The 25,076-nt window shown below is 39.7% G+C and overlaps 1 protein-coding gene across 1 annotated transcript; it reads left to right on the forward strand.

The window, feature by feature from the left end:
* Positions 1-9,140: 9,140 nt before the first annotated feature.
* On the forward strand, positions 9,141-24,641 carry LOC124388499 (C-type mannose receptor 2-like). Its single transcript, XM_046853192.1, has 7 exons — positions 9,141-9,228; positions 14,191-14,294; positions 17,851-18,222; positions 23,463-23,792; positions 23,881-23,972; positions 24,139-24,226; positions 24,502-24,641. The coding sequence occupies exons 2-6, from the start codon at positions 14,222-14,224 to the stop codon at positions 24,208-24,210; spliced, it is 939 nt and encodes a 312-aa protein (XP_046709148.1). The 5' UTR covers positions 9,141-9,228; positions 14,191-14,221; the 3' UTR covers positions 24,211-24,226; positions 24,502-24,641.
* Positions 24,642-25,076: the final 435 nt, after the last annotated feature.

The raw sequence follows: 25,076 nt of genomic DNA on the forward strand, positions 1-25,076 counted from the left end.
GCACTTGGACCTTTAGCGTCAATTGCCCAGATGCCATTCGTTGCTTTGGCTGTGGTATGAGAAGAATTTAATGTTACAAGAAAATGACTAAACTTCACGGTGATAACAGTAAATCTACCTCACTACCTCATCTCTACTAGACACTCTTTAGTGATAAACACAAATACATGTTTGTGACTCCCTGACAGCGATGATGCAGTTAAAAGTGATAAAATAATACCTCAGATTCCGAGAGAACTTTCCACAACAATACAATCCAATTAGGAATATTATGTAAAATTAAAAAATGTAGAAGTCACACTGAAATAACACAGGCTTCATTATTGTGAGCTTACATTTTTTTTCTTTTGTAAATTCACACTGGAATACTAAAGAGGGAAAAAAGAAAGTGTTAATAATTGTAGTTTCTAAAATCAGGTAAGAGGTTATGTCACGTATACACAGGCAAGGAATTCTTAATAAACTGGCACATATTTGCTTCATAACCTACATAAGCAAAGTAGAGAACAAACAGAATAAAAAGAGCTGTATGAATGTCACTGTTCATAATGCAGTAAAGATACAGTGCAGTATTTCTGCAGGATGTTTTTAAGCATTTATCAGATTTGTGCAGTTTGTTAATGAGCAGAGCTGCAGTTTAGAAAATTTATAAATGACTTATATTCATTAAATGCATTATAATGGATGTAAAGATAGTCTTTTATTAATACAATATAACACTCAAAATTCATTCCATATTTATCTGATTATTAACACTATTTCTTACCTGTCTTATCTCCTGTGATGCTTTAGTTTCTAAGGAGATGCATCAGAAGCTTTTATAACAGTTATCTTTAGCTTTCACTTTTGGACTGAGTCATCACCAGGGTTTTGAATTCCTGTAAATGGTGCATTTATACAAATTAATATACTCATCAAAGCCGTTTAACTGAACTGAACCCCTGCCACATTTCCTGTTATTTCTATGTAACCTTATTACACCTGATGTACTGTAGATAATAACATAAACCAAAATATAATTAGTGGTTGGACACACATTCTTATACTCCAGTGCTCATGTTAGTTCTCTCTCTCCAGTGTTCTGTATTGTTGAAAGATTTATGATCAAACTCTTGATGTCACCCAAATGAGGATAAGGTTCTGCTTTTGAGTCTGGTTCCTCTCAAGGTTTCTTCCTCATAACATCTAAGGGAGTTTTTCCTTGCCACAGTCGCGGCTGTTCATCAGGGATAAACACACACCGTTCACCTTCACTGGTGATTTCTGTAAAGCTGCTTTGAGACAATGTCTGTTGTGAAAAGCGCAATAGAGATTAACATGACTTGACTTGACATTTACTGTGCAAAAATAAATATTACTTTCTGAAATTTGCTTTAAATAATCAAATTAATCTTATCTGTTTTATGTCACTGAACTGTTGAAACTGTATACTTAGTAAGAGCAGTAGTGAGAATAAACCAGAGTTGTATGCATGTGAGTGAAGTGCATCATTGGACTCAGTTGTGTTCAGTCAATATGCTGGTAAATTTTACAGCTGCAAGTGCATGTGCATTGTAGACATTTATTAAAGCTCACATTAGAAACTAATAATGAGTCATTCTTGAATGATTCATTTCCAAAACTGATTTCAAAAAAGTTGGGACACTGTACAAATAGTGAATAAAAACAGAATGTATGATGTGGAAGTTTCAAATTTCAATATTTTATTCAGAATACAACATAGACGACATATCAAATGTTTAAACTGAGCAAATGTTTCATTTTAAGGGAAACAAATGGGTTGATTTTAAATTTCATGGCATCACCACATCTCAAAAAAGTTGGGACAAGGCCATGTTTACCACTGTGTGGCGTCCTCTCTTCTTTTTATAACTGTATTAAGTCTGTACACGTCTGGGGACTGAGGAGACAAGCTGCTCAAGTTTAGGAATAGGAATATTCTCCCATTCTTGTCTAATACAGGCTTCTAGTTGCTCAACTGTCTCAGGTCTTCTTTGTCGCATCTTCCTCTTTATGATGCACCAAATGTTTTCTATGGGTGAAAGATCTGGACTGCAGGCTGGACATTTCAGTACCTGGATCCTTCTTCTACACAGCCATGATGTTGTAATTGATGCAGTATGTGGTCTGGCATTGTCATGTTGGAAAATGCAAGGTCTTCCCTGAAAGAGACGACGTCTGGATGGGAGCATATGTTGTTCTAGAACTTGGATAAACCTTTCAGCATTGATAGTGCCTTTCCAGATGTGCAGCTGCCCATGCCACACGCACTCATGCAACTCATACCATCAGAGATGCAGGCTTCTGAACTGAGCGCTGAGAACAACTTGGGTTGTCTGGTCCTCTTTAGTCCGGATGACATGGCGTCCCAGTTTTCCATAAAGAACTTCAAATTTTGATTCGTCTGACCACAGAGCAGTTTTCCACTTTGCCACAGTGCATTTTAAATGAGCCTTGGCCCAGAGAAAACACCTGAGCTTCTGGATAATGTTTAGATACGGCTTCTTTTTAGACCTATAGAGTTTTAGCCGGCGACGGCGAATGGTGCTGTGGATTGTGTTCACCAACAATGTTTTCTGGAAGTTTTCCTGAGCCCATGTTGTGATTTCCATTACAGCAGCATTCCTTCTCGTATGGTTTTCCAGCCTTGACCCTTACACACAGAGATTGTTCTAGATTCTCTGAATCTTTGGATGATATGATGCACTGTAGATGATGAGAACTTCAAACTCTTTGCAATTTTTCTCTGAGAAACTCCTTTCTGATGTTGCTCCACTATTTTTCACCGCAACATTAGGGGAACTGGTGATCCTCTGCTCATCTTGACTTCTGAGAGACACTGCCACTCTGAGAGGCTCTTTTTATACCCAATCATGTTGCCAATTGACCTAATAAGTTGCAAATTGGTCCTCCAGCTGTTCCTTATATGCACATTTAACTTTTACGGCCTCTTATTGCTTCCTGTCCCAACTTTTTTGGAATGCGTAGCTCTCATGAAATCCAAAATGAACCAATATTTTGCGTGACATCTCAAAATGTCTCACTTTCAACATTTGATATGTTTCTATATTCTATTGTGTATAAAATATAAGTTTATGAGATTTGTAAATTATTGCATTCCTTTTTTATTTACAATTTGTACAGTGTCCCAACTTTTTTAGATCCATCAATCTCCACCAGTCTCCACCAGTCTGCATCAGTTACCATCAGTTTTCACAAGTCTGCATCAGTTATTATCAGTCTCCATTAGTGTCCACCAGTCTCCATCAGTCTGCATCAGTTGCCATCAGTGTCCACCAATCTGCATCAGTTGCCATCAGTATCCATCAAACTCCACCAGTCTGCATCAGCCTCCAACAGCCTTGATCAGTCTACATCAGTCTCTACCAGTCTCCACCAGTCTTCACCAGTCTCCATCATCCTCCACAATTCTGCATCAGTCCGCATCAGTTACCATCAGTCTTCACCAGTCTCCATCAGTCTCCACCAGTCTCCATCAGTTGATAATTCAGCAGACTAAATGAAACTAAGTGAATATCTTGGTTGCATTCTTTTGAACATCCAGTACACAGTTATAAAAGGTATTTATGATGGTACTCTCTGGTGTCACCCAAATCAAATTAAATCAATTCAAAACAAATTTTGTTTGTCACATACGCATTCATACAGAGTACAACATGTAATGAAATGATTGTTATGACTGTCCAACATGTAAATAGAAATTAAATAAATAAAAAATATCCCTAACCCCAGATAAACTCTAACAAGTATAGAAGTTTCTCTCATGGTTTCTTTCTCATATCATATACCTTTAATCAATTATAATCATGACATCATCTCAACCAAACATCCTGAGGATGGAGAATTCCCCAAACAATTATGTGAAACCGGGTTCCTAAAGGAAAAACTAACAAACTCTGATGCCCTTCTTCTTTCTTGTAAAACTGTATGCTGGTAATTTGTGTAAAACATATTGTGAATATAGAAATATAATAGTATATAATATTATAATGTTCCTGCATTAGAAAAGAAATCATTATTCACTTATATTATATTGAGTTGAAACACTGTAATGATTCTCACCAGTGTCTTATGACCACCAGTCTGTTTAACTGTATCTCTGTGCACTCGCAGATTATGAAGCGCACACACACACACACACACACACACACACACACACACACACACACACAGCATTCAGTTAGACAAGAAAGAAGAAGGGAATGATATCAATATGATTGTGTAGAATTACCAGTCCAGTCTAATAATTTTAATAAATTGACTGTATGAATGTAAAACTCATCAATTTGTACAGTGTCCCAACTTTTTTAGAATCGGGTTTGTACATTATAACAAGGTAAATTACAGTTTGACGTAAATTTATAGTCTGAGATCATTTACAGCCTGAGGGAAATTATAATATGTAGTAAATTCCCACCTGAGGTAAAATGGTACCTAACTTAAATTCTAAAATGAAGCAAATTAAAATGAAATAAACCCGAAGTAAATTATAGCCTATAAAATGAAGAAAATTATAGTCAGTGAATTATAAAATGAGCACATTTCAGTTAAATGTTAATCTGAGGTCAATTTCATCCTGGTGCAAATTATAACATGAGGTAAAATAATGACGGAACTAATTTATAGTTCAGTTTACTGCAGACTATAATAATGAAGTCAATTATATTTTGAGATAAATTATAAAATTATAAAAATTAAAGTAAATTAATATCAGAGGTAAATTGAGAAAAAGAAGTTGCAAAGAAATAAGTTTTACATTTTACACACATTTATTGTCCACTTTATTAGGAACACCTACACATTAATACAGCCATCATGTGACAACAAAAAAAACATAAAATTAATGCAGCTTCCATTAATGATCACATCAAATTTCTGAAAGAATCACTTTAAACTTCTTATAAAAATGATCCACTTTACATTCAGAAAAATTTAATTTTAGCCTCACTTCCAAAAAGTGACACTCCAATTGTGCTGCCCAGTGTCACTCCTGTACCTAGAAACTTTAATTCTACTTTAGTGGGTCCAATTGTGACACCAGTATCAATCCCCAGACCCAGCTTTGCTTCAACTGGACCAGCAGCAGCTGCTACACTTGCAAGCTCGGCTTGAAGCATGGCTCCTGCTTCCAGACCGTTAGCCTCAGCCTCAGCAGAAGCATTTGGACCTCTAGCTGCAACTGAGAAGATGCTCCACGCTGCTCCAGCTCGTCCTACACCAGCCTCAGCAATGGCTCCAGCTTTTGGGATGCGCTTTCCAGGTTCATTATTAAAAGCATGAGCGTACGTGTCCGTGTCAGCGTACATTCCATCAGCGTACACCTCTGCTGGTCTGTCAATGTTATCAATTATCTCGAAGATGCCTTGTGCTGTAGCAACTGCAAGATGTTTTGAAAGAATCGAATTAAAAACCATAATGAGATAAAGTTTATCACGCTGCTGCTGAGTTCTGGATTGTGATTGGTCAGAAAGTGTTGATCAATTCTCTAATCAACAGCAGCTCTGACAACAGTGCAGATTTATATTTATAAGCAACTCCACATTCTTCATCTCTAATTCCTCACTCTATCATTTACATCAATAACATCATATACAGTACATTGTTTATTTCTAACACAACTAGAAGCTCTTTAGTGATAAATGTAGTGAATGAATATGTTTCTGTGTTGCTCTGTTTGGCAGTGATGATGTGGATAGAATGAAAAATTAATGCTCACAAATGTAAAACTATATAAAATTTCAGAATTTTTTCAAACAAAAATATAAATTTAATTATTGGGAGCTTACGTTTCTTTAATTTTCTTTTAGGTTTTTGGCATTTGACAGGCATTTTCAGGGAGAAACCACTGGAAATTTACACAGGAAATCTGGGAAATAGAAATAAAAGGAGAATGAGACAAAAGTGTATTTAATTTTTTTTAATTCATTCAGACTTCATCTGCTTAAATGTGAATAATTTAATATTTTAATAATCTTGGAAATTAAAATGCTAAACAATAACTTACTATACAAAAAAATGCTATACAATAACTTAAATAACAAAACTTCTATCAATAAAATGTAAAACCCAAAAATTACTAAAATCAAATTAGTAATGTGTTGTTTATTACCTGCTTTGTTTGTTGTGAGTGAGTGTCCTGAGTGAGTGTCCTGAGGAGATCACCGCTTTTATACCCAACAATATCTTTCACTTTTGGTTCATCATCTGAGTCATCAGCAGGTGGTTTTACATTCTTCAAAAAGGGTCGGTTTATTGAAATCAGTAGACTAGACTGAGAATTCTACAACTTCCTGTTAATATTATCAATGTACAAAACATGTTTTAAAACAGTCATGATTCTTGACATGAGCTTGAACATTTGGAAAGGCTCCAGAAATAGCTGTACATTATATACAGGTTTTAGAGAAACATCCAGAAAAAAAAATTTAAGGGAAGGTCATGCATATTTGGATAAAACATGTAAACTGCATCTTTTACAATAGGATGACCTCATAGTTGAAGAGTTCGGGTGCTGAACTCACCTGTCTGCAGTCTAGACCTTTCACCATTTATAAACATTTGGTGCATCATGAAATGAAAAATAAAACAAAGGAAACCCAGAACTGTTGAGCAGCTCGAATCCTGTATCAGACACATATGGGAGAACATTCCTCTCCCAAAACTTTAGCACCTGCTCTCCTGAGTTCCCAGATGTATACAGAGAGAACATGGAGTGTTTAGAGTGGCCTTTTATTGTGTCCAGCCTAAAGCACACTTGTGCAATAATCATGCGGTCTAATCAGCATCTTGATCTGCCACACCTGTGAGGTGGATGATTCTCTCTGTGAAGGAGAAGTGCTCACTAACACACATTTAGACAGATTTGTGAACAGTATTTGAGAGAAATTGGGCTTTTGTGTACATAGAAAAAGTCTTAGATAATTGAGTTCAGCTCATGGAAAATTGGGGCAAAAACAAAAGTGTTGTGTTTATAATTTTGTTTAGTATAATACAAACAGATGACCATGAACTTGTGTCTGGATTAATGGTTAGTTTATCACCTGGTCATTGCCCTTCTATAACATCTTTTGAAATTCATCTGAGCTCATCATTTATTGATCTACTTTTTCCTAAAAAGCTGATGAAAGCAGATAAAAAGAATAATATCCAACTTGAAGGATTTCACCAGGTAACAAACAGCCTTTAATTCTCATATATACATTGAAGCATGGGTAAATTCTTGTGAAATTCTTTTCTCCGTGAGCCGTGTGATTACAAAATGTTATAATCCATATTAGCATAAGCGATATGGGTAAATGGTAGTGCTCTTGTTTATTTTTGTTTATTCCCATTAGCAATTCTATATTATATTTTCCATTAAACTCATTTATACATTTGAGCAAATGGGAATTGAAACATTGCTTATTGGACTCATTGTTGCTTCTTTGCAACAATAAATGTTACAGAAAGAATTTAATGTTTTAATTCACATAGAATTAATTGAGTATTCTTTTAAATCTTCAGTCCTCACAGATCGCTTCCCTGGTATCAGCAGCTACTGTATATTCTCATTTAGTAAATTAATGGAGCATTCGAAGAACTAAATATTTCCCTCCCACCAGAAAAGTACTTGTGTTGTTTATTTTAAGCAGTTAAGCAGTTGTTGCTCTGTGCTCATGCCTTAAGCCTTTCCACTGTCCGACAGGTGATAAAAACCTAATTTTATTAACATGAAGTTTTATTTTGAATGTAAAATTAAGTGGGTGTGTGTGTGTGGACAAAAACAAATTCACACAAGCGTTAAGGTTAATGTGAATATAATTGCAGTGAAGGACAAGGTGTGTCTCATCCTCCCTTATTTGAATATAATACATTTTTTTCTCATTACTACTTCACTGCCATGTACCTCGCAGTCTGCATTCTGCACTTTCACACCTATTACTAGACACCTCAACAACTAATCTGTAATAAATGGACATTCAGTGCCCCCCAGATGAGAATGAGGTTCCCTTTTGCGTCTGGTTGCTCTCAAGGTTTTTTCCTCATACCATCTCGGGAGGTTTTTCGCTCACCCCAGTGTACACTGACTCTCTCATCAGAGATAAACAATTATACAGAACAAACTTACAGGCAATAAATGTACACATTGTTTTATACCACCATCTAAAATCTTTATCTGTATAAATCAGCGTTGAGTCAATGTGAAATATTGTGCATTGTAAAATAGCACTATAAAAATAATGAATAAACCTCACATTGTGTTCTGTACATTAACAAAACAATCAGGGATCATCATAGTGAAATGAAGATTAGTGGAGATTTGTGCTCATTCAGCCACAATGGTACTGGAGGTGAGGTGAGGAGGCCTGAGGTGAAGTCAGAGCTCCATTTTATCCCAAAGGTGTTCAACAGAGTTGCAGTCAGAGTTCTGTTGCAGGCCACGTAAGATCTTGCACTCAACCCCATGTAAAGCAGCTCTTTATGGAACTGGATTTGTGCACAGGAGCATTGACATGCTGGAACAGGTTTGGGTCTACTAGTTTAAGTGAAGGCAAAATTTCATGCAGCATCCAAAGACCTCTGATACAATTGTGTGCCTCCATGTTTGTGCAAACAGTTTGGGGAAAAAACACACATGGGTCAGGTGTCCCAATACATTTGGCCTTAGAGTATATAGAGACAACTCAAGATAGAGAGTTTGTAATTTTAGCATCGATATGAAATTCACTTCCTGGGTTTCCTGAGATTTAGACTTTTTTTACCTGTGAAAATTTGTCCATTCGTCAAATAGATTTAAAATAAAATATTCTATTTAGAGTTATTCAACTGATATTGAATGCAATTTACCTGCAATTTAGACCTGTTCTGTTTAATCTCTTAATTTGTCATTTGTTATGATGATTACACTAGTTTTTATTTACTCTTTGATAAATTTTGATTTATAATTTGAAATAGAGAAATATATTAGTTCTCTAGACAGTAGTAGAACATTGACTTTACATGTTTTGTTTACATGTTTACATGTACAAAGACAACCACCTGCCTTGAATGTGAATCGTAATAATTTCCTTCAGCTTTGAATAGGGAAAGTAGTTTTCTGAGAAATCAAAGTAGAAAAGGCCAAAGACAACATTAGCCATCTGACAGAAGAAGAAATCGCCAACACACAGAAGACACTAAAACACCAAGACAACCAGCAAATGATCGCTCCCTCGCTCTCAGTTTAAGGTATCTCCTAATTTTCTATTTCACTATTTTATAGTGGTAGTTTATTATTAACACTATAAAGCTGTTTAATAACTCCTATGTAACTCTGCAAATACAAGTCCATTAATATCTCATAGAGATGTTTACATTGGAGACACTGCTGTATTTAAATATACAGTATATTAGATCATAGTATATTATATAATAGTTCTCCAGGAAGACAGTAAAGCTTAGCTCCTGGAAATAAATGTTGCTGTAATCAGAAATTACTCTGTAGTTATAAAATAAACTAGATAGATAGATAGATAGATAGATAGATAGATAGATAGATAGATAGATAGATAGATAGATAATACAAATAAAATAGTGCAGATGTTTGTAATATGTGTAAAGAATGAGGAGTATAAAAAATACAATATGTAGTATGTACATTGTATGTCGAATTGTACAGAAGTTCTATACAGCGTTTATACAGTGATGGAGTGTAGAGTTCAGTAGGGTGATAGTGAAGGTGAAGGTAATGGTGATGGTGATGGGGAAGGTGAAGGTGATGGTGATGGTGGATGGAAAAAAGCCGGTCCTGAACTTGCTGTTTCTGTTGCGTATGTTCCTGTATCTCCTTCTTGATGGAAGGAGGTTAAACAGTTTGTGACTGGGATGTGAAGAGTCCTTGATAATGTTGTGAGCTCTACACAGACATCTGCTGTGGTGAAGGTGCTCAATGGCGAGTAGTTCTGTACCAATGATGCGATGGGCGCTTTTTTTTGAGCCTTTGCTGGGGTTTACGTTCACACACAGTGGAGCATCCATACCAATCAGTGATGGAGTTGGTCAGGATGCTCTCGATGATGCAGTGGTAAAAACTTGTTAGAATCCCTGGTGACCAGAGGTGGCAAAAATACACACATCCTTTACTTAAGTAGAAGTACAGATACTTATGTTTTAAAATACTCGGGTAAAAGTTGAAGTACTGATTATTCTTTTTTACTCAAGTGAAAGTAAAGAAGTTTTGGCTCTGACATGTACTTCAGTAAATAGTAGTTATTACTTCTACCTGTTTTAGTGTCACGCTGGTAACTGAACCCCACATCATATTAATATTAGAGCTTTCAATCAAATTAAATATTAAATCACACATTTCTATCTGTTCTAAATGTACCATATATTAATACTTCCTGTTTTTAATACTTTAAGCAACATGGACATTGAGAAATATGGATGCAACATAGAGCATGAAGACAAAATATTCTTGTAAATGTTTTAAAGTAATAATGATGGTTTAAATTATGTAAATCATCAGGACATCAAATGGAACCTTTGCTTTGTTTCCACACGGACAGTTAATAAGGTGATACCAGAGAAACTGCACCTCTTCAAGTCAAGAAGCTTTTGTCATAATCATACTGATTTATGGTCTGTAATGGTTTTATGGGATTTATGGTATAAATCATACCGATTACAGAATCAGAGAATATTTTTATTCAATGCGAATGTGGTTTATCTAAAAGACATTTCGAGTTTTCTACACATATATTTATTCTGTCTGTGAGGTAAATATTCAGTGATATTCAGGTTGTTTTATTTGTGTTTGTAAAGAGAGATTACATGGCAGAGAGCGCCCCCTTTCGGTTTACTTTATTTTACAAAAACACAGCGTTTTGTTGTTATTATTTTGTTTTGAGTTTATTTATTTATTTTAAATAGTTAGTAGTTATCTAAGAAACAGGCAACAGTTTGTAGAAATTGGTGGATATAAATCTATATGCAGGAACATTAATTGTGGTGTACCACAAGAATTGGTTTTAGGTCCAAAACTGTATATAATATACTAAATATAAGATATGTATAAGATATACTAAAATGTATTTTATTTGCTGATATCACAAATATTTTCTGTTCCGAGGGATAATTTACAGCAACTTTTAGAGGTGATAACAACATAAATTAATCAATTAAAACAGTGGTTTGATGTAAATAAACTCATTAAATACAAACAAAACAAAGATTATGTTATTTGGAAAATATAAAACAAATATTCAGGTAGAATTGAAAACTGAATGTAAGTATAGAAAGAGTATATGGAAATGAAGTGTAATTAAGGTGTAATTTTAGATTAAAGATATGCTGAAAACCGCAAATAAAGTATGTGCACCCACCTCTCGCACCACTCTAACTGCTGTGTCTCGCCCACAAGCGGCGCAGGAGCACCAGATTTAAAACCTCTCTGCAGGCATGCCGGAAATCATGGGATTCTTGCGCACAAGTTTTGGTGACAGAATTCCCAAAGGTACTCAGCCGTCCTCATTGCCTGCTGCCCCAGTCCTGCAGGCACCCACAGCACCGGCCCCTGCTTCACCTACAGGCACCTCGGCTCTGCGTAAACCTCAGCTCGTGCTGCCAGCCTGATTTTCAGGCGACCCAGACTCCTGCTGCTCTTTCATCATGCAGTGTGATCTGATTTTTAGTATGCAGCCCACTCAATTTGGTGCGGAGCGCTCTAAGGTGGACTACGTCATTTCCCTCCTATCAGGTGAAACCCTAAACCCAAACCCTGGGCCACCGTGGAGTGGAAAAGCCAATCGGCTAACTGCACATAATTTGCCACCTTTTCTGCCGAACTCCGGAAGGTTTTTGGCTCTACGCCACCCCGAGATGCCGTCTGCGCCCTGATCTTGGCCACACAGGGGCATCGCTCTGTGGCAGAGTTTGCAGGTGACTTCTGGACCCAGGCCATTGACAGCGGATGAAATCACACAGCACTTTATGATCCTTTCCTCCAGGGCCTCTCGCCTGCCTTAAGGAGGAACTTGCCGCTTGTGATCAACCCCGGGATCTGGATTTTCTGATCATCTTGGCTACCGCGGTTACCCTGCTCAGGCTCTTCATCCTTACTGTCTTTCCCCTACACACAATTCCCCACCTCGTGCTTCGGGTCCCGGCACCCGCTCTCATTCCCCACTGCAGGCCATGGAAAAAGGATGCCACCACCCCACTGAGAAGGAGAGACCTCGGTCGTTGGGTCTATGCCTATACTGTGGAGGCAAAGGGCACATGGCCGCATCATGCCCAGTTAAAGGCTCGGCTCGTTGGTGAAAGAGGGAGCACCCATGAACCCCTATTCCCCCGCTCCCTCCAAACCAACTATCTTGGTTCACCTTCAGTCAGGCCCAGGAGGCACAGAATTTGCTGCTGACCTAATCAACCTCAAGCTTGCCAAGCAGCTACGAGTCCCCATGGAACCCCTACCCGAAGCTCTGCTGATCAGAGTCCTGAGCGGCAGCCTTTTAGACCGGGCCACTCATTGCACCAAGCCTCTTCTCATGTCAGTGGGGAAACATCAGAAATTGTTTTCCTTCCTGATCATCTCCTCGCCTCAAGCCCCCATCATGCTCGAGATCCTTTGGCTGCAGAAACACAACCCACATGTGGACTGGATGACAGGGCATATACTGGATTGGGGTGTGCATTGCTTTGGGCACTGCCTCGCCTTCCCCCCACCCAAACCACTGCTGGTTGTCACTCCCATGCTCTCAGATTTAGCATTGGTTCCTAAAACCTATCATGACCTTGCGCCTGTGTGCAGTAAGGCCTTGGCTACCTCCCTGCCTCCCCACTGACACTTCGACTGTACAATTGAGCTGCTTCCCAGAACCAGCCCCCACATGGCCGCCTGTATCAATTATCAGCCCCAGAGAGAGCAGCCATGAACCAGTATATTCAGGAGCCCCTGGCAGCAGGTATCACTGACCATCCTACTCCCCAGCTGGGGCAGGGTTCTTCTTCATATAGAAGAGGGATAAATCCCTTTGCCCATGTATCGACTACTTTGGTCTTAACGCCATCACTGTCCAGAACCGTTACTCGTTGCCGCTTATGGCCTCAGCGTTCGAGCTCCTGCATGGTGCCATGGTCATTGCTAAGCTGGATACCACCTGGCGCGTTTCAGGGAGGGTGACGAATGGAAACCACCTTTAATACCCCAGCCGATCAATACAAGTACCTCGTCATGCCGTTCAGTCTTTCAGGCACTGCTCAATGAGGTCCTCCTAAACATGCTCAACAGCTTTGTGTTTGTCTATCTAGATGATATCCTGATCTTCTTCCACTCCATGGACGAACACATCCAGCAGGTCTTGGAGAGACTCCTCAAAAACAGGCTCTATGTGAAACCTAAGAAATTTGAATTCCACACCTCACAAACCTCGTTCCTTGGATACCTGCTTTCAGGCTGTAACATCCAGATAGACCCTGCCAGGATCCAGAATATCCGGGATCGGCCAACCCCCACCTCCCACTGCCAACTACAAAGGTTCCTGGGCTCCCACCGATGGCCCCGCTATGTGCCCAAATCTTGCTCACTACACAGCTCCACGCTCAAACCTGCCGACGGCACCACTCTCTGCCTAAACCTTGCTGACTCATCATGTCGACCAGAAAGCCTGGGTGCCAACCAAGGACCTGCCCCAAAGAGCCACAAAGAGACTCGCTCCATCCTTTGTCTGGCCTTTCCCGACCTGAAAGGCATTCCACCCAGTGGCTGTCTGCCCCAAACTCCGCTGCGACCTTTCCCTATCCCGATATAAGGACATGGATACCTGTTCAGTTTTTGATTTTATAAAATATAAAACATTAAGAACTATACATTCTAGAAGTATAAAATAGATGTTTAGAGGTGATTGTGAATGGGGGTTATAATGTTGATTGCATTTGGATGGGTGATTATTGGGTTGTTTAATTTATTGTGAATTTGTTATGTTGTAAGGAATATAAAAATATAAAGATATGCTGGAATGTTAAAACTGTATATGGGTGGAACAATAATAAGCTTTTGCTTTATCCCACTCCTTTTTAAACATTTTGTAATGTATAACGTCTGAATGAATGGATGAATTGTTTAACAGTTTTATAATGTGTTCTCAGTTATTAGAAAATGTTGCTTCTAGTGAAAATTTTTATTTATTTATTTGTGACACGTGGTTACAGTTGAACGTGTTCCGATTCGGATCTCTGAGGAATGTTGATCACAGAGCTCTTCATTGACACTTCAGCGATGAAAGAGCATCTCTTTATCATTTTCTTGCTTACAGGTGAGAAAGGAAATCAGTGTGTCTGGTGAGTGTATAAGTGTGGTTGGTGATGAACACATGATGCCTGCAGTAAAAAAAAGTGTGTGTGTGTGTGTAAGAAGTAAATTTATGTTAGTGGCAGTTTAAACATAATGATGGTGTAAAAAGGGACAAATAGTATGAAAATAGCTTTACAGTACAGAGTGGCTGCTCCTAAAGCAGCATTTACAGAAGTAGATAAAATCTACTGAAGAGGGGACCCATCCTCATTAAGTTGACATTCAATGTCCATTCCATATCTATAATTTTTGAGGTTGAGAACTGTACAGTAATGGACATGAATGCCAAACTATTTTAGGCAAAAGTAGTCTTAAACCATAGTAGCAAACAGTTTATATAATTTACAGTCCAAAACCATCACCATGTTTCTTGAGTTTAAGTCTCCACAGTAACCTCATGGATCTTAAGATAAAATAAGATGAGATAAGATAAGATAAGATAAGATAAGATATACACATGACAATACATACATTAACACATGACAATACATCATTATAGGACAATAGGTTAAATAAACAAAGCTGTGTGATGAAAATGTTTGGATCGGCCACACACTTTAAATAACAATAAGAAATTCCCTCTCAAAACTACAGGAACACTAGTAGATAGTCAGCTCTCTGTGTTCATGCAGAGGAACGAGGACTGAGGAGGATTCGCTCTTACAATTCCTTCTTATGGAAAGATTTTCCTCTGGGGGGTGTGAAGATTTGTGGAGATTTATTTAGTTACAAGGGTGTTACTAAAGTCAGGTACTGATGTAGGTATGAAAGTGAGGAAGCCTCGGGTGGAATCAGCGTCCCAGAGGTGTTTAAGTTTGGTGCAGGAGATCTTCCAACCCATGTAAAGCAGTTCCCCTTCAGGAACTCAAGCTGCATTAAGAACGCTTTGGGAACGCTTCTGCGTTGTCCACACCCTCAATCTCTGGATGATAATTCTGAATTAGGTCGTGTTTCAAATAAAGTGTGAGGACTGGTTTGTCACTATAGATCTTTAGTTTACTTGCGGAGCCAAAGCTAACTGATACCAGGACTTACCATTTGGTCTTGCCCTCTTACCCTGCCCCTTTACAAAATGTGTGGACGCGGCACTGGTCCCGCTGAGACTCCGGCGAATCCGCATTCAAAATTATATTGAAAATTGGTTGATACTGGCTCAATCAAAGCAGCTGATTGTAGAGCAGAACAGTGCTGGGAGTTCCTGGTCATCATGAAACGCTGATGATAGATGGGTCCTTCACGGGATGTGGTGGTCAAGAGTAGCCTCTCTGCCCAAGGTCTCTGCGGAAGGCCCCATCTGATGTGGCACATCAATTGCCTAGCGATGCTGGCCATGCTTCGTGTTCTGAAGCATTTCCTTCCAGACCTCAAAGGCCACCATGTGTTGGTCTGTACGGACAACATGTCTGTGGTCTCCGATATCAACCACCAGGGGGTCCTGCAATCTCGCCTTCTGTACAAGCTGGCACGTCAAATACTCCTGTGGGATGAATGGAAGCTCCTCTCCTTGAGGGCACCGTATATCCCAGGCCACTAAAATCAGGGAGCAGACGCCCTCTCGAGGCAAGGGCTGAGGTCCAGGAAATGGTGATTTACCTGGAAATTGTGGAGCAGATTTGGGAGAGATTTTACAGAGAAGAGCGCAAGTGAACCTGTTTGCAACTCAGGAGACGTCACACTGTCCTCCGTGGTTCTTTCTTACTCCCCCAGCTCCCTTTAAGGCTGGACGCCATAGTTCAGGTGCAGCGCCTTTTCCCCATTAAGGCTGCTCCCCGGAGTTCTGGATAGAATTCACCGGGACTTCTTTTCCTCCCGGTGTACCATGGCGACCAGGCAGGCCATGGTTTGCAGAACTGGTAGCCATTTTCAAACACCCCCTGAGATTTCTCTCAGGAGAGATCTTCTCTCTCAGGCAGGGGGCAAAATAGTTTACCCCAGTTCAGAGCTAAGGAGACAGTGGCTCTGGCCCCTGTGAGGGGCACAAATCCTAGATTCTGGTCTCTCCACTGACGTGGTAAAGACCATCCTCCAGTCCAGAGCTCCCTCCATGAGGAGGTCCTATGACATGAGATCGTGCTTGTTCATGGCATGATGCAAACAGCACCACTTAAATCCAGTAAACTGCCCGGTCGACCCAGTGCTGGAATTCCTGCAAGAACAGTTCGCCAAAGGGTTGCCTCCTTCCACTCTGAAGGTTTACGTGTTCCTCGCTGGGCAGTCGCTGGGTAAAGACTTTTTGGTGACACATTACTTTCGCGGTATCCAGAGGCTGAGGCCTCCTGTACGATCTGGAGTGCCTGTGTGGGATTTGTCCATTGTCTTGGAGGCCCTGTTTGAGCCTCCTTTTGCGCCATTGAGTAGGGTTCCTTACAGTCAAGACTGTGTTTCTTGTCTATCTCCTCTCTCTTAGGTTAGATTAGGGGATTTTCAGGCCCTCTCTGTGGCCCCCTCATTTATGGAATTTACTCCAGGCATGGCCAGTGCCTTTCTCTACCCCAAAGTCGGGTATTTCCCCAAGGTACCCCCAGTCGTCCCATGACCTGTTATACTCCAGGCATTCTTTGCTCCTCCTTTTCAGGCCCCAGACCAGGAGAAGCTTAACTGACGTCCACAGAACTGAACTGTGGAGGAAGTCAGAGCAGCTGTTCATCTGCTATGGCCCTCTAAGGAGGGGTCTTCCTGCCAACAAGCAGGGCCTTAACAGGTGGATTGTGAATGCTTCTCTGACCTTTCGGGGTCAGAGCTCACTCTACTTTGTCCTCTGAAGTTTCCCTCCAAGACATCTGCAACACTGCGGGCTTTGTCATGTTTTACAGCCTTGGCCTTAGTGCCACTAGTGGCCCCTCTGTCCTTCAACCTAGCTGTGGTCTTCTACTGTAGGTAGGGATTAGTCGCTCTGGCTTTATTGGACACTCATTCCCAAAGCGTTGTTGATGCAACTCGTGTTCCTGAAGTGGAACATCTCCAGGTTATGAATGCAACTATAGTTCCCAGAGGGAACCAAATGCTGCATCTCCAAGCCACACTGCCTGCATCCCTGAAGCGCTTCCTTCCCTTGTGCTTTGATAGCTTCTTGGTCATGACGTCACTCCACAGGTGATGATGCGCTTTTCCATTGGACTTATTACACACGTGATTCAGAACGTAAACAATGCAGAAGCGTTCCCAAAGTGTTTTTGATGCAGCGTCCCGTTTCCTCTGGGAACTATGGTTACATTCATAACCTGGAGATGATCTTCATGGAGATGGTTTGGTGCACAGGGGCATTGTCATGCTAAAACAGATTTGGGTCTCCAAGTTCAAGTGGAGGGAAAATATCTCCAACTTTGTGGTAACATTTTGGGAAGAACCACATAAGTCAGGTGTCCCAGTAGTATTGTCCATATAGTGTATGTCTAGAAAAAAGCCTTTTTTCAGTCTTCACCCACAGTATTTGGTGTCTATAATATAATTAATGAAATCTAGATGCTGTGAAGTAAGCAACTATTCAGCACAAAAACACTTTTAACTCTCCTCCACAGGATTCATTCCCTTCACTCTCTCTATCCCTCGTAAGTATTATCTGATCCAGCAAGGAAAAATATGGAGTGATGCTCAGACCTACTGCCGAGCTACTCACACTGACCTGGCCACCATAGAAGATACCAAAAACATGATCCGAGTCCAATATGTCACACAGAGTGAAAATTTTAATTCTAGTGCTTGGATTGGGCTTTCAAATGATGTCAAAAGCTGGCGCTGGTCAATGGGAAATCAACCACTTGGAAGCTTTTATACCTGGTATGGAACAAATCCTGACAACTGGAAGGGAAAAGAAACTTGTGGTGCAATAGCACCATGGGGATGGCTTGATTGTCCATGTCCTAACCTGTATCCTTTTGTCTGCTATGATGGTAAGGAACAACATATTACCTGCTTTGGTCATTTTCTTAATGAAGAATTGTGGGTTTTTTTTACCCAGTAAAATAAATAACGGGTATTTTTAGTGTTCTTATTGACCTTAATCCTGGTTTAAAGTGCTTTAAGATTAAACAGTGAATGAAGTGGTGGATTTACATTCAGTTCCAAATCTATTTATTTATTAGTGCATTAGACTGAGTAGATTAAAGTAAAATAAAACCAGTAAAATATTTTAAGATACTAACATTTCTGTTTGAATGCATTGTGGAGGCCAATTGAAATTTTTTAGTAACAGAGTTTGGTAATGGTAACAGAATGATCCTGATAATGTCTTGCTAGAAAGTATTTCCTACCAGACAGTATTGCATAGTAGTGTAGTGAATAGGGGTGTAACGGTATACGTATTTCTACTGAACATTTTCGGTACGGGTGCACATACTGAATGCAATCCTTTTTACATGCAGATCATAGTAACAATCTGAGTTCCCTCAGGATCATATTAAGTGGTGGACCGCAAATATGTTTAGTCTCCGCCTTTGCACAATGAGTAAATTTTTTTGTTATTATATAAACACTATGGATACTTTAGAGTTTGATGTGCAGCTTCAAGAATTTCTCTTAAAATCATAAAATCCTGACAATTTCACATAATTCAAATTCATCTTCTCCAAGATGGCACAGCAGATGGCTTCCTTGGTGTGGAGTTTTCCAGTTGAAGTTAGTTTTTATTAGTTTGTCCTGACTTTTGTATTTCATCTACAGTCACTTTTACCAGGGATGAACTGCTGAACATTCGGCAGAACACACCACACAATCTTTTGAAGGTTTTTGACTATTTGGACGTTTTGCTGTAGTTGGCAGAGCAGCCACGTTCTTCAAATGCTTTAAGACTCGTAAGCATGGAAAGCGAGTTGGGGTGCTGGTCAGACTCCGACAGTAATAAGAGAAGCTGCTGTAATAACGCTAATAAGAGAAGCTACTCAAATAACGCTAATAAGAAGAGCTGCTGTAATAACACTAATGAGAGAAGCTGCTTTAATAACGCTAATGAGAGAAGCTTCAGTGTGGAAAGGCCTGAGGAACACCACAATCTACAAGACACCATCCTCCAGCTCTGTAGGGAATCAACAACTGGTTGATGATCAGAACGAGTTTTACTGTAGATCCGAACTCCTGGTCTCACACTTCACACCCATCGATGATGTGCATTAGGTCTTCAGGAAACAAAAATGAAGGAAAGCACCAGACGGAGTTTCACCAGCCTGTCTAAGAACCTTTGCAGACCAGCTGCAATGATGGTGTCCATCTTTACACAGATCTTTAACAGATCACTGGAACTGTGTGAAGTTGCTGCCTGCTTTTGTCAGCCAGCCGCTTGAACGTTTCCGCGGTCACGACGTCCGCTTCCGGTTCAGCGTCATCTTTTAGCCGGCAACACCATCATGCCCGCCATCCTGTTTCTGTATAAATAGCCACCGGCTGCCTGCACTCGCTGCCAGATTGTCTCGTTCGACTCCGCGCTTTTGAGACCTTCCTGCCTTTATTTTTTCCCCGTGGAAAGTTTACTTTCATTTTCGGATCTCCCGGTTTTTCGGATTTTTGCCTGCCCTCGGTTTTCGGATCTTTGGATTCCCCTTTTGCTCTGTTCTCCGGCTCACTCCCTCTGTCTGTTTTCGGACTCGCTTCTGTTTTCGGACACGCCCCCTGCTTCGCTCTCCCGGTGCCACGGACCTTCACATTAACCCAGTGAGTGCCGCAACTGTGTGTTCATTAGTATTCGGACGTTATTGCTTTTCTCTGTATAAACCCAACGTGTGCTTCTACTACGTGGTCAAAAGTATTTGGACATTATTGTTTTTCTTTTTTTCTCTATATTAACCCAGTTTGTGCTTCTGTTGTTTGCTCATACATTTTCGGACATGTTGCTTCCCTGCCTGTTCTATCTTTCTCATCTTTTTCTTCTACTTTAACCCTGTGCGTGCCGCGACTGTGTTTTTGTGCTATTGTATTCGGACATTCAGTATTTCCTGCCTGTGCAACCCTCCTCTCTCGATTCATATCGTCTGGAGCAGGGGTGGCCAACTCATGCTCATGAGCCGCATGCGGCTCTTTGGCTGGTTTCATGCGGCTCTTACGTTCATATCGATTTTTGTGTGTTTGATTTTTAATGTGTGTGTTCGCTTTGCTTAAGTTCAATACGGTATTTTTAAGACTTAAATGAACTCGCCACTACTGGTAAACTTTGCGGTATATCAGACCTTGGCATGAGGCCAATCATAAATTACAGAGATGCACCGAGAATTTTCGGAAATACCTAAATCACTGAAACAACACGGCAGAAACACAATTGTAATGACGCAATAAAAAAGCCACATGTCTGCGGTGTGCGGAGAGCGATGTGCAAAACATGCAATGCTGAAATTTCAAGAGGGGGTGTATCTGCAAAGAGTTTCTCCAAGTCGGGTTTAATTTAATCACCTGAAATCCAAACATCCCGATTTCCTTCTAAATATGAGAAGAACGCGGCGCAGAAAAGTAAAGTCAATCCGAGCATGCGCACTCCATCTGTAGAGGACGTTTTTGAAAAGGCAGGAAAGTTTTCCAGTGATGGTGCCGAGGCAAAAGGCATAACACAAAAAATGATGGATTTCATTGCCTTTTGAATTAAATTTTCATTTCGGTGCATCCCTAAAATATTATCGTTGGTGTGGCCCTCTGACACAATTCAGGTTTCTCATGTGGCCCCTTGTAAAAATTAATTGCCCACCCCTGTGGTATATTCATCTCACGCACATGCGCATTTGATGAAAATACCGTATTGAACTCAAGCGAAGTGAACACGCACATAAAAAAAACACAAACAAAGTCTGTGTTTTCTACCCTGAAACACGTGAAATCAAAGCATTGATCTGTTCTGACTGACACCCATGTGAAAGAATTGCTTCGAGTGGCAACAACGGAAAGACCAATTATTGTAAATTATTATATTTTTGTTTGTGGACTTGGTTAAACAGAGTTTGTGTGTGTGAGACAGTGCACACAATGTTCATTGTTAAAAATGACTGTCCTGTGGTCTTAGAACTGTAGGAGTCAAATTCTGTCATTATGTTGGTGTGTGACATTTACAATAAATCTGGCTGAGCAGAGGTGTGTGTGTGTGTGTGTGTGTGTGTGTGTGTGTGTGTGTGTAAGAGGAAGGGATGGGTGATGTTCATGTGTGCCCATGTGTATGATGTGGCTCTTTGCGGCAACACAGTCAAAAATGTGGCTCTCGGTCTCTGACTGGTTGGCCACCCCTGGTCTGGAGCATCCTGCATTTGGGTCCTATCATCCACTCACCTAGCCCCGCACCCGAGTCCCTGACAGCTTTAAATGTTCGACCATCATCCCCATCCCAAAAAAACACAAATCACTGAACTTAATGTCTCCAGACTGATTGCTCTAATGTCCGTGGTCATAAAGCCATTTGACAGACTGGTGTTGGTTTATCTGAAGGACATCTCCAGACCCTTGCTGGACCCCCTGCAGTTTGTGGACGATGCAGTGAACATGGGACTGCACTTCATCCTGCAAAATCTGGACAAACTGGGGACTTATTTAAGGATCCTGTTCGTGGACTTCAGTTCGGCCTTCAACACCATCATCCCAACACTCTTCCAGACCAAACTACCCCAGATCTCTGTTCTGAGCTCCCCCTGTCAGTGGATCAGCAGCTTTCTGACAGATTGGCAACAGTTAGTAAAACTGGAGAAATTCATGTCAAACAGCATCACTGGTGCTCCTCAGGGATGTGTTCTCTTCCCACCGCTCTTCTCCCTGTTCACTAACACCTGCATCTCTACAAACCCTCTGTCAAGCTCCTGAAGTTTGCAGACTACACTACAGTCATCTACCACTTTGATAATGGTGACGAGTCTGCATTCAGAAGTGAGGTTCAGCAGCTGGCTGTCTGCTGCAGTCAAAGCAATCCTCGAAACATTGGGGATGATTGTGGATTTCAGGAGAAACCCCTCTGCACTTCCCTCACTCACCATCATGAACAGCACTGTGGCAGCAGTGGAGTCATTCAGGTTCCTGGGCACCACCATCTCTCAGGCCCCAAGTGGAACAATCACATCAAGTCCACTGTTAAAAAGCTTCAACAGAGGAGGTTTTTCTTTCAGCATTGTTCAAAACAAATAAAACATAGGTGCAATACTACATTTTACATTTAAAATAGCTTTTATTCTTTTTAATTTAATTTTGCCTTTTAGCTTGTTACCAAAACACATTTCTTGTAACTGCAAACATACTTGAATAATATTAATAACGTAATAAAACTCTCTGATTCTGATATTGAGAGAGTGAATGAATGAATGAAGGATGGAAGGAAGGAATTAAGACATCTGTTAAAGTCTGCTGAAATTACCAGATCATCAATTTCGGATCATAACTTTAGAAAATGAAATATTAAATGTAAAAAACACACACACACACACACACACACACACACACACACACACACACACACACACACACACACACATCTGAATGATCCAAATTGGGTCTAACAAATGTAAACTATTAATGAAATATTTAAATTTTTTACATTTTATCTAATCAGTTAAATTTCTGTCAATTTAATCGATCACTCGATTAAATTAATAATAAAGTATATTGATTCATTTGATTTATTTTTAATTAATTTATTTTATTTTTATAAAAATATTCAGAGATATTATTTTATATATTATATTATATGCCCAGCAGGCATTGTATTCAAAATTGTTACAAATTTTTAAATGTTGATGATCACATATGTTAATAATAGTAAACTTTGTTAAAAAAAAAATAAAAATACAACTTCCTTTAAACTGTACCGAAATTGAACCGGATTGTAAGTGAAAAACTGAAGTAGGAACCGAACCGTGAATGTTGTGTACCGTTACACCCCTACTAGTGACTGTCTGTCCTTTGTCCTTGTAACGTCTCCCTCCAACCAGCATAATATAAAGCTAGTGTGGACTTTATTCAGTGCAATCCATGTGCACTACAGCAGCATATGAGCTCATCCAAGTTTCCTAAATAGTGACCATTTTTAAACAAATATTTGAAGTTTCTGTGACATCAGCGATTTACAGTGCTGTCGAGGCATGTTTTTCATTTTGTTAAGGTTTGTGACTGTAAGCATTTATTCTGTTTAACAGTGTAAAATGAATTGTATGTAACTGTGTTTGTTTTTTTATTCTCACAGCCACTAAAAGCACAGGACAATACATTTACTACTCTAGTTTAAAGAATTGGTCTGATGCTCAAAGTTACTGCAGACAGTATCACACAGATCTGGCCAGTGCAAAAACCTCGACAGAGAATTCAATCATCAAAGCAATGATCAAAGCCAACACATGGTTTGGTCTGTTCAGAGATTCGTGGAAATGGTCAGATGGTACCATTTTTACCAGCATTCCCATGATGCCTGGACAACCAGATAATCTCCTAAAGAACGAAAACTGTATGGCTTTAACGAATAGTGAAGCATCTGATGAGCTTTGCTCAGACATAAAACCTTTCTTCTGTTACTCCTGTGAGTTTCATTCACTCTCATATTCACCCCAATTCATAGCTTTTACAGGTATTATTGTGTATTTGATGCGTGTTTTCTTGTTTACCAGCAATCACAGAACGAAAACAAATCATTCGAGTCAAACTTCAGGCCAATTCAGATGTTAATGATCCTTCACTAAAGGAAGCCGTCCTGAATAAGGTGGGTTTCATCCTCCACTAATGTCAAAATAATTTCTCAGTAATGCAGCCAGAACCTCAGCCTTCATCTCATTAGTAGTGTTTTTATAATAATAAATTATATAATAACGACACAGATTTCTCTTTTGTATACTATTTAGCACTAAAGCTCATGTTCTCCTCTTTAGATTTGGCAAAAACTCAGTGTTTACTGGAACATCACTGTGAAATGGAGAGGAATCAGACGGATTGGTGTTTAAAAAGAGAAAAGCAGATGTAAATGTCTTTTGTGTCTCTCAGGCTGTTAAATGATATAGCTATATATAACCGCATTTGGAGAGAGAATATGTTTAGAAATATACAGGAGATATATATGTATATACACTGGCGATCACAATTAGAGAACAATTTATAAACAATTCAACAATTCTGAAATAATGTGATCTTCACTGCTCAACAGTTGAAGGAGTTTTTGTCCTGTCTATACCATGCTACCAGAACACCTTTTCCACACAATAACTAAGGCATTTAAAAAAAACATTATTTTGCAGAAAACACATGGAGATTGATGAAGACTTGTAGAAAATTGAGAATAGTGGAGACTGATGGAGACTGGTAGAAAATGGTGGAGAAAAATGGAGATTGCTGAATACTGGTAGAAACTGAAGAATGTTGGAGACTGGAGGAGAATGGTGAGAAATGGTGGAGAATGGTAAAGACTGGTAGAAAACAGTGAAGACCAGAGGCGGCAAAAGTACACACATCCTTTACTTAAGTAGAAGTACAGATACTCATGTTTTATAATAGTAAACTTTGTTAAAAAAAATAAAATACAACTTCCTTTAAACTGTACCGAAATTGAACCGGATTGTAAGTGAAAAACTGAAGTAGGAACCGAACCGTGAATGTTGTGTACCGTTACACCCCTACTAGTGACTGTCTGTCCTTTGTCCTTGTAACGTCTCCCTCCAACCAGCATAATATAAAGCTAGTGTGGACTTTATTCAGTGCAATCCATGTGCACTACAGCAGCATATGAGCTCATCCAAGTTTCCTAAATAGTGACCATTTTTAAACAAATATTTGAAGTTTCTGTGACATCAGCGATTTACAGTGCTGTCGAGGC

This window comes from Silurus meridionalis, chromosome 7 (assembly GCF_014805685.1).
Source record: "Silurus meridionalis isolate SWU-2019-XX chromosome 7, ASM1480568v1, whole genome shotgun sequence".
Lineage (NCBI taxonomy): Eukaryota > Metazoa > Chordata > Actinopteri > Siluriformes > Siluridae > Silurus > Silurus meridionalis.